Here is a 16,452-nt window from a genome sequence, read left to right on the forward strand (position 1 = left end):
TTCCTGTGTATTAGACTAGATAGTTCCTGTTTACATCCTGGGAAATTTGATGGTTTTATAAATTGTTTCTCGACAGCAGAGGTAGTGAATCTTCCTCACCTCTGCAAACAATGGAGGAGTGCGCCTTCAGGGGTGAAGTCAAACTGTTGGGAGAGTTAGTGCCTGCTGTGGCTATAGAGACCAATACAGGAGAGACATGTTTTGTTGCATCTGCTGCAGAAGGGTTTAAATTTACCCCCCCCTTTCTTCATTGAACAAGAATTGGCATGCATGTTGAAGTCATGATCAGATCTCCCCATCACATTCACCACTCCTGATGTACGATGGTGGGGCCTGCCTGATGGTGCCATGTTTTGTTTCATGGACTGGAGGTTCCCCACCCCAACCTGTAAAGGAAAGAACTGCCGGTAGGTGAAAGCAATAAGGTGATGTAGAATGGCAAGGATTATAGGCCTTTTAGACCCTAGTCCTCAACATCCTAACAGTTCAAAATCCCTTAACAATGACGTTCATGCCAAGCGTGTCTACCCCCATCCCAGACAATCCAAAAAATGTGCACTGAAGCTATTCATATTCCTATATACTTTGTATAGGGAGGAACTTTGAAAGGAGGCATTTTTGAGGGATATCCCCCTAAATGTGTTCCAGAGAGGATTCTGTTTGATACCACATAAGCACAAGATGACCTACCATTACAGAGGAGTAGAGAGACTGAAACAAATTAGGAAGAGAATTCTGTACTAAGTTGTCAAGAAACAATTACATCACATTTGCCCTTGTTCTATTTTTAAATGGTGGTGTGTCTAGTTTCCTTAGGGGAAAGGGAAACGCGTATGAAAAATGCATTCTTTCATTATAATCCCTTAATCAGGCACACCAATGGCAGGTTTAAAATATTCATCATGGCTTTAATCTTTTTTATAAATTATATAAAAATGGGGAACATGTATGGTTACATAACATTTTCTTCTAAATTCAGCTTTGAGTTGCTCTGGTACAAAGCAGCTTGTTTTTGCTTCCGAGGAAAACAACTGCTACAAAAAACTGGCATGTTATTCTGGTGAAAAAGACAAGTTCTCTGTTGGTGGTCTACAACTACTATCCAATCCAATGCTTCACATGTCCACATGGAAGGGGAGGGAAACAAACGGATGAAGAAGACTTTCTGTTTTGAAATGACAGGCGCTTTGAAAATATAGCTTTTTAATCTTTCTCTGTAAATTGTGATTAGCATTTTGCGGCTATAAGTGTTCCAATAAAAAAAAAGTATTCCAGTCTGGACAGTTCGCATATTGTGGGCAAGAATTCTCAGCCCTGAGGTTTCCCAGAATTCTTCACAATACCTTTGCTCAGTTCTGCACCTTGGAAAGTCTTTGACTTGTTTCTTTTTCTTTAAAAAAAAACCCTTGGCAAATGAAGAGATTCACATTCCACATAATGTGAAAATTTCAAATTTATGTCCACTGATTCTGTGCAGATGCAGTTTGTGAAAATTGACACGTTTTCAATCTCAGACTTCCTGGCATTGTCAATTGGGGGGGGGGGAGATGCTTGAAGATAGAAGAACCAACAGGCGTCATTTTGTTAAGCAGCATGGGAATTACTGGAAATCCAGGACCAGGAGGGGTCAATTCTCATTTCTGCTGGAAGGCTAATTGCCCATTAAGGGAGCAAGGCTCTCCCAACTGCACAATGCAAACTGCCCTCTGCATTTAGTGGGGCCTGGACTGGCCAATCGATTTTAGCCTGGCTTGGTCAATAACATCTAGCAAGTTTTTGGCATCCACAGCCAGAGCATGAGCTGCCGTGAGCATCTGCTTTTTGTATTCCTGCTGCAGGCTAGTCATGACATATTGTTGAGCCAGCTTCATCTTGTTAATCAGTTCAGCGAGGTCAGAGTTCAGGAGTTTCTGGGCCATCTCAATCTGGAAGAGAGAAGAATCAGGATGACACCTGGTATAGGAAAAGGCAGAAGGTGCTACAATATTCATCTTGGTGGTGGGAGGGACTTCTATTCCCAATGAAAGTTTCACCTTTACCTAAAACCACTGGACCTTTAGTTGGAAATGTTCAATGTCCCTGCAGAGCCAGTGTGTTGTAATGGTTAAAGAGTGTTTGGCTAGGATGGGAGAGCAGGGTTCAAATCCCCATTGTGGGTGACCTTGGACCAGTCACCTCTTGGCTTAACCTACCTCACAGGGTTGTGAGGATGACATGGGGAGGAGAACCATGTACACCACCTTGAGATGTTTGGAAGATAAAGGTGGTAAGTCACTTAGGTGTGGAAACTCAATAATAGTCATGTTCACTACAGTGGGATCTCGGTTTTTGAACTTAATCCGTTCTGGAAGATGTTCAAAAACAAGCATTCACTTCCGGGTTGTCGGCGTTCGGGTTCTGAATTGTTCGGCAACCAAGGTTCCACTGTACTGTTTCTTCCAGGGGCTATAATGGAATTTATTAGGTCGCTGGATTTCAGAGCTTAGCTTTGCAAGCGTGCTAGCAGTTTTATTGCTGTGCCACTAGGGGGAGACCATTTGCTTACTTTCCCTGGCAATGACTTTTTGCTGTTGGTAAACAATGCGTGTTCCCACCCGTTACCCTTGCGTCCCGATGGACATGCCCCATCATGCTGTTCTCCCAAGTTCTACCTCCCAGTAGCCATATGAGGCCCCTTTACCACTAATGGGTCCAAACTGGTTGCTGATTACACTTTTATATGAAGGGCTCTATTCATTGGGAAGGCTAGCATATGGGGGGCTCCATAGGCTCTGTGCTGTTCAACCCAGACCAATGACTGCAGTGATTGAAGTGTAGGCCTGCCATCCAGCAATTAAGGCTTTAATAATCTACCTCTCTGTGGGTGCTTGTCGGGAGCACTGGGATGGTTTCGTCTACTGTAGCCAGTAAAGTCCGAAGTGCCAAGCCAACCTCCTAGCCAAAGACAAGAAAGCATGATTAATTAGATACCAATTATCCCACTCCCATCCCGTGGAATTGCTGCTCAGTCATTCCCACTATGGACCTGACATTTCAGTAGGCATCCTCTCTCAAGCTTCTCTTCCAAGCCCAAAGGACTAGAAATATAACAAATTCAGAGATTTTCAGTATCCTGAGTTTCATGCCCTGGTCAAATTCCACCCATGTGTCATTTACACACAGTCCCATTTGTGTTCCCTTTACATGCTAATAAACTACATACATCAAGGAGAGTGAACCACATACAATCTTTCATTACCAGACGCAGGACTGGTTCAGATGCTTAAGTTTCTCTATGCAGGAGAGCTCGAGAATGCGCGCACACACAACCCCGTATATCCCAATCCTGGTCTTCATTTTTCTTCTGCCACACATCTTAAAAGACTATAAGGCCACTCGTCGGGTAGATGGAGGACTATCATACCTTCACCATGGGGACATATTCCTCCGGTGGGGCTGGCTGAATTCTGCTGGACATCTCTATGACCGCTTTCACGAGGCCTGTGACATTCTCATAGACCTTGTCATTGGAACGATCCAAGTTGGCTGTTGGGGGAGGGCTAATCTCTTGTGGCTGAATCTAGAGGGGAAAAGGAGATAGCTTTACTTCCACATGCTTCCCCACCAGATGGCGCTCATCTACTTTTCTAAGTTTCAGCTTCAGGAGGACTCCTTCCTGTAACTGCAAACACAGCATACACATTCAAACAGTGGCCAAGCTGATGGAAACCCTGAAGAGTTTCTAAGATTCAGTGGCCAAGACTGGGAATATGAACGAAGCTGAACCACAATATGGAATTAGAGAGGAGAACCAAGTAAGAACACTTCTCTCACGTTGCAGTTCTCCAACAGAATCTCTGCATAACTTTCAATATTTAGATTGTCTTCAGATCACCTAAATTCAATTGAAATATTCCAGAGTAAAGAGTCTGATAACTGCAGACTCTGTTTTGCTGTACTTTAATCCATTTTATAGGATTGAAATTAGTTTATGAGCCCTTGTAGTCATTCCTGGGCTGGTTCCAGTCTTGTAGTGCAATCCAATATATGCTTACTTAAAAGTAAATTTTATAGTGTTCATTGGTATATAGTTGCAGGTAAGAGGGTGCAGGACTGCTGTGTAAATTATTTAATCTTGACATCCATTGACAGGTTGGGCATGACTTAAATCACACTGATTTCAATGGAAACAAAGTTCAGCCAACAAACTTCAGTTAACTAAGGAATGGAAGGGGTATGTTAGGGTCCAGGTGAGCTAGAAGATTCCCAGAGCCCAGCCAAGCTATGCCAGCTTAACTCTCCCACTCAGCCAGAGAGAAACCAGTTATCTCCCCCAGATGGTTGAGCAGGCATCCCCAAACTGCGGCCCTCCAGATGTTTTGGCCTACAACTCCCATGATCCCTAGCTAACAGGACCAGTGGTCGGGGAAGATGGGAATTGTAGTCCAAAAAATCTGGAGGGCCGTAGTTTGGGGATGCCTGCGGTTAAGCAAAGACCAGTGCTCCTTAAGCTGGCGTAAGACCTGAAAAGGGGGACTCGGGCAGAATACTAAGCCAGTCAGCTTGGTCTTGTGCCCTGTCAAACCAGTGTAAGTTAAACTGGTCCAAAGGGTGACGTAACAAACACTATTTTAAAGGTTTGTTTTCCTTGTGCCGGAAACTTAGTCAGCTCAACCAGCAATAGCGCTGCTGCTGCTGCTGAACAGTTTGTATCTGGTGTAACCTTATGGAAGGTTAATTTACACCACCCTGCTTTATGCTTCTGATGGCATGTATGATGCCTAATGCTCAGCTTAAATATTTCCACCTCTTAACATCCTTTAGGTCTAGTCTTTTGCTACATCTCTGTGTGCAGGAGATTCCCTACTGCGAACTCCTCAGGGTAACAAGGTATTTTGACAATTGGATTTTTCTGTGTTCATTCTTTTGCTGCATGTGCATCCAGTGAGAGTAGGCATGTAAATGATATTCAGGGAGATGTGCGAGATGTGAAATCAAATCATGGGGGTGGAATTGTTACAGATGCACCAAATCAACTAGATTTCCTGGAAATGTACAAAGGTTTGTGTTCCATGGAGATGGTGCGTGAGTGGAGAAGACTCTCGCTCATGCAAGACATCTCCACCTTTCTCTTCTCCACCCTGCTGCTCCCCACACTCACCCCCCCAAAAAGAAATCTTCTAGAGTGTTGGGGAATCCTCTGGAGCAGATTTGGGAGGAGAATGGGGGCTGCAGGAGAAAGGAGAACCCCCTCCAAGTTCCACAGGGGTAGAGCACATCCTTTGCAGGCACAAGACCCCCAGCTCAATCCCTGGCATTGTCCTCTACCCTCTTGAACAGCTTTGAGAGCCACAGCCAGGGAGGTAAGCCAGTGATGGGTGAGGCTGACGAAGCGCATGACAGTTTAAGTGGGTGAGGCAGCTTCCTATGCTGTTCACGGGTCTTAAGTCAGGGTTTGGTCAGAATACCCCCTTGCCTACTGTGTTTGTGCGCCACCCCCTTGATACTTTTTATTAAGGGATGGTTTCCATAAATATATATGAAGAGCTGTCAAAAGTGAAAAGCTGTGCACTCCAGGAGCCTGAGAAGTTCCAGACGTTACAGTGTGAAAAGGCTACACATCCCCCTCCTTTTAAGGCTAAGGCAAACAGTCATCCGAGAGGACACATCGTGCTGCGGGCACAGTTGGAACGGCAAACACTGCTTGAGTTCGCTTCATGGTGTACATGCACGAGTCTGTAGCACAGCAGCAAAATCAGCCCCCCTGTTGCTTCCACTTCCCCCTTCCTGTGCCTGGTTCTGAAATGGGAGGATGTGGGATACTCTTTTCCCAAAGGTGCAGCAGAGTGGGCAGGAGCAAGGGACAGGTAAGAGAATTACCTGCATGTGACTGGATGAGAAAGGAGCTTGCTTGCCTGCTCCTCTCCTACACCTGACAGGAAGGCAGCCACCTTCCCCCTCTCACTGGGCAGGCTGTGGGGGCGGGGGCGAGGAAGCACCTCACAGCTGAAGGTTTTTCCCATCCTTGGGGGGGGGGGTAGGAAATGCCTGCATAAGAGCAGCCTGGAACCATATTTGTCATTGGAAGCTCAGGTAGCCTCAGTGGCTAGGAGTGCCTTTTGCCAGCTATTGGTGTTATGGCAACCACAGACGTTTGTGGACAGGGATAGTATTCTGTACTGGTATCCTCAAGACTAGGATTGCAGTGCACTCTATGTGGGGCTATTTGTGGATCTAGTCTGGAGGCTTCAGCTGGTGAAAAACACTGCTGTTACGACTGCTGTTGGGGGCAGACTATTGCCAGCACGTAACTCCAGAGCTCAAATGTTTGCATCAGCTGCCTGTGTGCTACCAAGTGAGGTTCAAGGTCATTAACAATTTTGGTTCATGTATCACTGAAGTCTTCAAGGGAGTCACTGTGAGTGGTCCCTGATGGCTTGCATGCAAGGCTCATATCCACCAGGAACTGTGTGTTTCGTGACGCAGGTCCCTCCCTACTGAACTTTGATCTCCTTGGTTTAATTGATTTTTACTTTCTACGTTGCAACTTTGTAAACTGCTTGGAGACTAGTGTGGTTAAGTGACATATAAATTATTTAAATAAAACAAATAAATAAATAAATGGTTCTGCAGGCGTGGCAACCCTTCATTTCTCCCTCCCCAGCTGGCTGAGAACACATTCATTTCTAAGGGGTGAAGGGGGCAAGGGGTCTGAACAAATTTCAGCAGCGACCAGAGCACATGCAAAGGCATTTGTGAAAAGCAAAAGGCGCTGCCACACAGGGCTTGCGTAATCTTGTCATTCGCACAACCACATGCACACTCCAAGTGCTTACCCTCCATGGCTAGTGTCGAGCAGAGTTTGAGGGGTGGTTAAAGAAATTTACCAGAAGAGAAAGGGAAAAGAAAAACAAAACACAAGGTTAATAAAATGTAGCAAGGGGGGCAGGGATTACAAAATATGAGGTATAGCAAGAAAGACCTGTTAAACCGCCCCAGCCCCAAAGTTCATCCGGACCCATTTCTGCTCAGTTGTGTTAGCCATTGTCCCCACCCCGCTACAGAAATGGAGTGTCCATGCCCAGCCCTGGAAGAAGAGATTTATCTGCCATGCAACCCTAGCAAGACAGCATGCAAACAGCAACAGGGGCAAAACAGTCCAGCAAGAAGCAAAGGAATTAAAGATTACGAGGAGCCCCTCAGCGTGGAAGTAGCAGGCGGGCCTCAGACACCTGGTTTTCTGCACAAGAGATCAAGCAAAGGAAAATTTCGGTCTCTTTTTATGAGATCAGAGGAAAGTGCTCAGTAGAAGGAATAATTTAGTCATCTAATTGCTCCGCTCCTGTTTGCAAAAATCTTTGGTCCAACCCTTGGCCAAGTTCCATGCTGGAGGATAGTTTGGGGGCCAATTACAAACAACCCACTTGATTCCTATGCTGAAATTCCAGAATCCTGGCAGAATAGAGTATCGGTCTAGTTGGATGCTCATTTGTTATGCTTCTCTGCCATTTCTGAAGCCAATACCAACAGTAATCCACCACAAACTAAACAGCCAAGGTTATCTGTGCAATGTTTGGCTGATTTCCCCTGTTCTTTCAAAAATAAAATCAGAAATGCCTCCAAGCTCCATTTTCCTCCAGACTAAGAAGCTCAGAACTGGTGTTTGCAATAAGGGGAATTTCTGCATTCTGTCCAATACTGGTTCCTTTTGTGTGACCTAAAAAATCTCAGGAAAAGCTTCTGTTTGGCTTGGCAGGTTCCAGCACAGCCACGTTACAAGAAAGGTCCTGCAGCTTCCTGAGGGCAGGCCAGGAAAATCCACTCCAGGATGAAAGAGGGAAATGGGATGACGATGCAATATTCTGCCTCCTCCAAAATATGAATGTAGAGTGCTGGTGACCTGCCCTTTTCCAGATTTTGTTTTAAGGAGGGTCTCTGTGTTTATACAGGAATTTTAGACTGAGACACTGAGATTAGCAAATCATCATTTTAAGAGTTTTTTTTTTCTGGAGGCTTGGCAGCTCAAAAGACTCCGGCACTGTTCGTAAGAAAACAATTTTTAAAGCAGCCTGTTGAATCCTCTTATGCTGGCCTCTAAACACTAAGCAAATCTCAAAACGTTAAGAGGGAGAAAAGGGCACTCTGTCCATTTTTGCCAGACCTTTTGCCATCGATGGCTTGATTGTGAATTCCACAGATGGGAATATACTGGGCCTTCCCATCAGTTCTGCCCCCACCCCGAAAGCCCTAAAATAGATTTCACTTAATGAGAATCTCCATTTTCATCGCTAAATGGGAACAGAGCTCTTGGGAAAGGCTTGCCTCTTCAGAAATTTAACTGTCCTGAGAAAGTAAACCGTTCTAACTGTCCTTGAATCACAACAGCACATATCCCTGGAGCTGGCCAGAGGTCACTCCTATGGCTGCTCGGATCCCATGGGAAGTTGAGCTACTGGTGCCCAGCTCCTGCTTGTGAGCTACCCTCAGGCATCTGGGTGACCAATGTGAGAAGAGGAGGGTGAACCAGATGGGCCTGTGGCCCCATCCACCAGCCAGGCTCTTCTCAGGTTCTCAAACACACAAATAGCACATGGTGGCAACAAGCATCCCCGTGAAGTTTGATTCCAGCAGCTGGCAAGCAAACAGGGCCTCTGAATATAGGAGTCACATTTAGCGTCCTGGATAATAGCCCGCAGCAGACTAATCTCTAAGACTTTGTCTAACCCATTTTTAAAAGAGTTTTTAAAAAGGTTAATTGTGTTTTACCTAGGTTTTTGAGGCTTCTCTGTGTTTAACTATGCTTTCACTGCCCCAGTCCACCTATTTTATTCTTCGTTTGTTGCTAGCACATGAATCAACTGTCTTTAGAGTAGAATATAGGAATAGATTTACTATTGGGGGGGGCAATAATAAGCACGAGTTATTTTCATGTATTAATTATGCACATCTAACACAACCTAATTTGGACAATCTAGCAAGCCACAGTAATATGAATTTTATAGAAACCTGAGTTTCTGTAACAGGTCCAGCCAACATGGTGATCTCCCAGAAGCTTTTGGACTACAACATCCATTATCCCTGACCACTAATCCAACAACACCTGGACAGCACCACATGGGTGGCCTCTGCTGCTGAACAAGGACACGTTTTCTGTGGCTGCACCCTAAATGCAGCACAGTCTTCTGTGTTGGAGAGTCAAAAGGCCAAAGCGTAAGCATTTGTCTGTAGTACATTTAAGACCTTTTTATTTGAGCTGGATGTAGAAGCCAGGTTTAAAAACTAGATTCAGGGGCAAGATGAATTGGATTTCAAGCAGGGCTGCAGGGTTTTTAAAAAGCCATATACAGCCTCAGCCTTTGTTGATGAGACAGACTTGAAACCTTAACTCTACTGAGGGAAACAGCAATCCACAATTATTGCAGTAGTGAAATAAAGCCAGCATGTCACAAAAACTGTACTGCTGTGCCCATGAAGGAGGAGGAGAAATGTTACTTCATTTGACCACCTGCCTCTGAAAGTTATTCCTGCCTGGGGAAAAGCTCAGCTTCTGCAGCCTATTAGCAAGTACACACTCAATTTGTGCTTCAGCTTCCCAGCAATTTGAAACAAAAGCAGGCAAGTTCCCAAAGCTACTGGGTAGAGCCCTGAGTGTTTAAAAGTGAATTCCACCCAGAGAAACAAAGAGACTTTCAGCTGTTGCTACAGAGGCTGAGATTCAGAGCCACACAGCTACTCTTGCAGTCTACAAAGGGACTCTGGGCTTGTGTTCCTCAAACAGCAGCTCTGCATACACGACAAGGCAAACTACCTTTGAAGTGAAGCACAGAAGACTTTCACAGGGGGCTGCCCCTAGATGAAATGAAGGCCCCAAGTCCACTGAGCATGCCTAAAGCCCTCTGGCATCCTGCCAGAGTAGCTCCAGGGATCTTGGCCAGAATCTAAGATGCTGTATTTACCCAAGAATCCTGCTCAAGGTTAGAGCTCAGGTAAAGCTTTGAACAACACAGGATTTCAAGACTTATCGCCCTGGCATTTCCAAGACTCAGAAATAAATACTCTTGACTGAGCTTTTCTGTGAGGAGCTAAGATAAAAAGTCAGCAGAAATGGCGGTGTTCATTTTTGGCCCCAGCACATTATGGAAAATGCAGGATTCAGGACAGCATGAAATTGCATTCAATGAGAAAAGGAACATTAGAGGTGGATGCCAGAAATACCATATAGTGAAGAAGGACCTGTTGTCATGTGGTGGCAAGTCCTCTACTGGAACAAAAGGAGGCTACCCAAGACTGCAGGGAAAGGGAGGCTGTCCCTGGGAAGCTGCACACTTCAGATGAGGGAGGCTCGTGACACCACTTGTGGCTGGCAACTTTGTTCACTGCAGAAAAGTGCCATTCAGCACAATTATGTCACATGAAAGGGACAAGCAGCCGGGGCTCCTTGGGGTACCTGGGGCAGTACACTGCAAGTATGGGCCTCATCAGCTTCTCTAACAAGGGCACGAACGGAGCCAGAAGACTGACTGCAGCACATGGAGCAGAGGATTTCAACCTCCGCTTAGTAGCATCAAATTGACTGACCGATGATCTAGAATGTTGTTGGCTCATGACTCCCTCTAGTACGTGACAATCCTATGCAGGGCACACTTTGGACACTATATATAATCTACCAAACCACTGTTGATGGAACAGTTGACTGCCTTATTCACATTTCACTAAAGGGTACATTTCTTGAAAGAATGGTGGAGAATAAGGCAAACAAAAAACAAACAAACAAATCCCACCGTGTGATGCATGGTGGGTTAGTCATTATTTAGAACTCACATTAATAGTGGGAGTATATGATCCATCACTACAAGGATGCCTTGTAAAAATGCCCCGCCCCCCAAAGCACCCCGGCAGCTCTATGCTTACAAAATCTGCCCAGATTCTGGCCATGAAGTGAGCTTTCTGCTACCTGCTTCCAATGATTTCTGAGCAGCTACTGAATAGTAATGGCTCATTACACCGTGTGAATAGTTTACAGACAAGTGTACTTCACATGGCAAGAGTTCAAGTACAGGCATACACAGTGCTGCTCTTGCATAAACTGCACCATGCACACAAAGATCAACAGGCATGGTATGATTATATGCTGCAACTTGCAGCACTGAGAAGCAACATCAGTGTTCCAGCCCAGTCCGTACACTAGGCACCCCCAAACTGTGGCCCTCCAGATGTTTTGGCCTACAACTCCCATGATCCCTAGCTAACAGGACCAGTTGTTGGGGAAGATGAGAACTGTAGTCCAAAACATGTGGAGGGCAGAAGTTTGGGGATGCCTGCCGTACACAATCTCTTATTCCCTATCATTTGTGAAGGAAGTAAGCTGGTGACAGGCCTTGGGCACCAGATCTCATTTTGCAAGCTGCAGTTTTGACTCTCCACTTGCAGATGGATTCCACAACCAGCTTGAGTATATTCAGTTGGGAAACAGACAACCTGGAGAAGCAGAAATCTAAAATGGCTGAATATGGCAAAGACTGGATATTTATTTTCTTCGGGTACCATGAACTCAGGGTGGGGAGCACCAGGAGAAAGACCTGCCATAACACACATCTACCTTGATTGGTCAAGAAAGGTTATGGTAGGTTTTGACCTGTTTCTCCGTTAGTAACAGTAATTGTTCAACTTAACCCAGGACTTTGAAGAGCAACGCAACCCAATGTTGCCCTAAGAATATACCTTAACCCCTTCATTGTAGCTGTCTACAGGGCTGTTCAGGCTGGCGAGGCTACCCAAATGGCTGGGAGCTCCTGGGCGAGGTGGTTTCTTTGGTGGAGCGGAATGATCTGGTAAGAAAATATTATACATGCATTGATATGAAGACTACAATCATTAGGCTCATTTAATTGGAATGCAGCAGAAACTCATCAAGTCCATTTTCACTAGCACCCCAACCAACCCCTTCTATGAGAGAGCAAAACACACAACCCCCAAAATTAGAACTTAAGAGCAATTTATACTTTATACGTTGGCCCCCTGGCTTTGAAGTCAAGCACAGAAGCTTCCTAGATTAGGTAATAGACACAGTTTGTTTAAATGGACCTTTACAGATCCTGTTGGTATAGGAGAACTAGATACATGGTATTACTCATGAGTAGCCACTAAGGACTGCCACTGGCTTTGACAAATGTTGTTTACCCCAGAATCTAATGGATTTTCTAATAATGGAGGAGACCTAGAGAGGAGAGATTGAGAGTTCAAATTGTGACTGTAAAGCTGCCTATTTATGACTTACCTGGTTTACCCACAGGCTGATAAATGTGCTGGTTAGAAGCCTGAAAAGGAAAACAAGTTTTATTTGTCTGCTCACAGTGTTTTATGTACAAAGAAACCCTCTCCATCTAACTCCCCTCCCCCACCATCCTTATGCATCAGGCTATCCAGCCACAAGAATTTCCAACATTTCTCCTCTCCCACTGCTCTCAAATTTCAGGAGAAAACAACATAAAACAAATCCTCCCATCTCCTGCTATTTTGCTCAGCATCCATGTGATATATCCATGCAAGGTCACAGCTACCATCACTCAGAAAAAATGACATGTTTATAACATTCTACCTCTTCAATTCCAAATATAAAAATCCAGGCTACTGAGCTGCAGTATGAAAAGCTCGTGCCTCAGGTCTCTCCATATTGTTCAACAGATCATTCATAATAATTACTCTTGTGTTTCACAATAAAAGGAAAACGAACAAAAGACCTTGTCTATTAATTTGGAAAGGGTTTTTATAACAGGATTCAAATCTAATCATATCTCTACAACCCTTTGCCAAGCGAGATAAAAGTCTATTCACTCACTGCACAACAAAAGTGGCATTTGTGCATGTTGTTTGGCTGCTGCATTCTTCGAAAAAACATTGGTTTAGAAAAGCCTGGTGTGCTTTTATCAAAAAGTGAGCATTCACAGAGAAAATTTTCCTTTGCAAGATAATAGTGCTGACACAAGCAAGGCTATATGGGAATTTCTGCTGCAGAAAATGTAACATGTGAGTGAAAAGATGTGTTTTCCTCATCAGAACCGAGGCAAGAGCGTTGGGTAGCTCAAATTTTTAAAAGCTGGTTATCTACTAACATAGCATTTCGAGGTCACCTTGCAAAAGCAAAATGAGGCCAAGCCACAGAGCATCTGCATGAACTCAGCTGCCCCCAAGGATAAATCCAGAATAATTCGCTGCACTTATTCATTCAACATGTTCTAGCTAGCTGCTCTAGTGTCACTCTCAGAGCAAATATGTGTCTTTGTGGGTGGCTAAGCTTGCATGCTAGCAAGAGTAAATGTGTAACTGAAAAACTAACAGGAAAGGAGTAAGAAACATCTCAGCTGGTATCTGTACTGGATTTGAATTGATGTGATGTTGTTTTATATGTATATGTATATGTATATGTATATGTATATATGCATGCGCACATAAAAAAAATAGGGGTGGCATCCATTAGGCTTTACTCATAGGAAACCTATTGAAATCAACTGACCTAACTTAGTCATGTTCCTTAATTTCAAGGGATTTGCTCTGAGCAAAATGTCTATGAAGACCACTCTGTGTTTCTTACCCAACCTTTTGCCATGAGGTCTCAGGGTGGGTCCCAACCAGAAAACATGCAATTATACAACCAGTAAAATTAGTTACAACCATAAAACAAGAACAGTGTGGAAACAATTCCATACAGATACAGGCTGGAATAAATATCTCCATGTCAAAGGGTTCAGTATGCCCCAACAGAACAACAGAGTAGAGGCCACCACAATGAAGGCCCATCTAATTCCAGAGCCAAATTACCTTGCAGAACTGTACACGAGAAAGCACTTCTGAGAAGTGGAAAGGGCCTTCTGTTTAAATTAGGTTTGCAAGGGATTGTTACAGAGGTTACCAACAATGGGAGATCATTCAGCTCTGCTGTATGAACATAGAAGAGTGCAATATGTTCCAGCTGTCTACACAACTTGTTTCTCTGGAGGACCTGGGCAGCTACTCCCTGATCTCAGGGGTGATGCCAGAATACTGATTGCCCTACAGAAGCAGCCATCCCAGGATATAGCTGTGTCTGTTTACAGCCCCATACCTCAAAGAAAGCCCTGATCTTCCCCTCCAGATGAAGGAGGGGCAGTCAGAGATCAACCAAGTCCCACTGATCAGATCCTCAAAAATCTGAAGGTAGGCCTGATATGTGCTTTCTAAGCAGCATGCTCACAGTACTTTAGCAGCAGAAATGAAGGAGCAAGCCTGAAGCTGTCAGCAAGTTTATACTGCAGAGGGGCTAAAACAGCACTAAAACAGGTTTGTGTCCGCACCCAAAACTCCCAGTGTTGATCCAAAGGCCCTGAAGCTAATAATCCATTTTTAAATACTCTGATCTCTGTTGTGAAAGCAGTGCAACCCTTATTCCTATAAAGCCAAGGTGGATGAATGAGTTCTTAAGACTTTCTTTCAATATTGCAGCTGCACCTCCAGGTACTGAGAAATGCACATTTAAATGCCCCAAACACAGTAATTAATTGGAAGGGAGTAGGTCACCACCAAGTACACGTTTCTGTCTAGCAATCAAATTACATGTTTATTGTCTAAGGCAGCTATACCCCTGTTGCAGATGTGTTTTACATACAACACATTTTTTCATCCAGCCCTTGTTTTGATGATAGGTTGCTTACAAACATCACCCTCAAGACACTACTTAAGTTCCACATTACTTAGGAGAATGCTCTCTAGTTACTCAAACATCTGCAGGCATTCCTTTACAGTTTTGCTTCCTGTTGACAGATATGTCAATGCAAAGCTAACACAGGCACACACACACATACACACACCGACCTGGCTGTGTACCGGAAAGCCGCTTTAAAAATAATTAGAGCTCTGTTTGCAAAGGGAAGAGCACATCTGCTTCGGCAGCAGCATGAAAAGAAGCAGCTCCCCAAAGTGCTGCGTGCACAAGACTTCGCCTGTCAGCGCCATTCCCAGAGAAGCGGGAGCCTTTTGAAACCTCTCACGTAAACATAACAATCGTGGAAACACCGAGAAAATCAAAACTCATCTCCCACAAGCACGAGTGGAATGTTAACAACGCTTTCCATCAAGAAAATTAAACAAACATTTCTCCTGATAGTTGAAGAGATGGCATCTGTGCTTACCGGACCCTGGAGACTCCCATCTTCTCGATCGATGCTCCCCCTGGAGAGCCTCACATCAGGTTTCTAAGGAAATGAAAAGAGATGTGGTTTTGTACTGCGGGTTTTGAAGAGCCACGGAAGCCAAATAGCCTAAGAAAAAGAATTCTTACTAAAAGAAAGGCAAAACATAAAAATCCTCTGCTGGGAGGAAAGGAAGGGGTGGGAGAGAGTGCACTTTGACTAATACAGATGCTATTGCATTCCTTTTCCTCATGCCTCCACACACACACACACACACACACACACACACACACACACACCCAAACACATTCTTCAAAACACAGCAACTGAACCTCCCAGCAGCCCTTCTAAAGATTTTCCTTTTCTTTTGCTCTTTCTAACTACTCGCTTTCTTGTTTGTACATAAAAAAAGGCTTTGAGATAAATATTGATAGTACCATTTCCCCAACACAACATTGGAAAACCTGCATTTTAATTCTCCCAGGAATAGCAGAAGCAGCAGCGCCACAGCCGTCGTTTATTGCGCTTTTCTTCCTAACAGCGAAAATTTCAACCACAGGATGAGAAACGCTTCACATTAATTCCTGTTTCCTGCTTGAGGAAGGCTTAAATGTACTTGGCTCCATTTCCAAACTTCCCAAATGGGGCCAATTACCAGCGCTCTTTTAAAGCAGAGAGATGCAGAAAGTTCACAAGGCAGCCTGGACCCAATACGCTGCTTCTAGCAGGAAGAAAATAGATGCCACTTTTTATTATCCCTTTGAAAAGCCAGATTAGTAAAGGAATCTGTTGACTTTTTAAAATAAAACAATTCCAAAGGATCACGCCCCTACTCTGATACCACACTGCATAATATAAAAACAAAAGCTTGGAAATGATATTTTGCAAAATGGATCAGATGAAGTTTTTAATCCCCCCCAAAAAAATTAAATTTAAAGGGGCAGAGCAGAGATAGGCTAAAAGAAAGACTATGTTCACACCCCACACTAAGCCAAATCATAGCTTAGCACAAACATGCTGGCTCCTGAAGAGGGGGTCGCAGTCATTTTGCTCCTCCCTGGGGTTTTTTAGGTAAGGGCAGCATGGCTGCTAATCCATGGTTTGGCTTTGTGCATGGGTAGGCAACCTAAGGCCCAGGGGCCAGATGTATCCCAATTGCCTTCTCAATCCGGCCCACGGATGGTCCGGGAATCAGCATGTTTTTACATGAGCAGAATGTGTCCTTTTATTTAAAATGCATCTCTGGGTTATTTGTGGGGCATAGGAATTCATTCATCATTTTATTTTTCAAAATATAGTCCGGTCCCCC

The 16,452-nt window shown here is 44.3% G+C and overlaps 1 protein-coding gene across 27 annotated transcripts in view; it reads right to left on the reverse strand.

The window, feature by feature from the left end:
• Positions 1-887: 887 nt before the first annotated feature.
• PTK2 (protein tyrosine kinase 2) overlaps positions 888-16,452 on the reverse strand; it is a 198,223-nt gene continuing 182,658 nt past the window's right edge. For all 27 annotated transcript variants that reach the window (XM_088676031.1, XM_088676035.1, XM_088676036.1 and 24 more), the window contains 6 exons: positions 15,144-15,206; positions 12,257-12,296; positions 11,701-11,807; positions 3,404-3,559; positions 2,854-2,934; positions 888-1,925 (listed from right to left, as the gene is read on the reverse strand). In XM_088676031.1, coding sequence (XP_088532157.1) covers positions 1,713-1,925; positions 2,854-2,934; positions 3,404-3,559; positions 11,701-11,807; positions 12,257-12,296; positions 15,144-15,206 — 660 coding nt within the window. In that variant the 3' untranslated portion in view covers positions 888-1,712. The remainder of the gene's footprint in view (positions 1,926-2,853; positions 2,935-3,403; positions 3,560-11,700; positions 11,808-12,256; positions 12,297-15,143; positions 15,207-16,452) is intronic.

The sequence above is a fragment of the Zootoca vivipara genome, chromosome 8 (genome assembly GCF_965207765.1).
Source record: "Zootoca vivipara chromosome 8, rZooViv2.hap1.1, whole genome shotgun sequence".
NCBI classification, from domain to species: domain Eukaryota; kingdom Metazoa; phylum Chordata; class Lepidosauria; order Squamata; family Lacertidae; genus Zootoca; species Zootoca vivipara.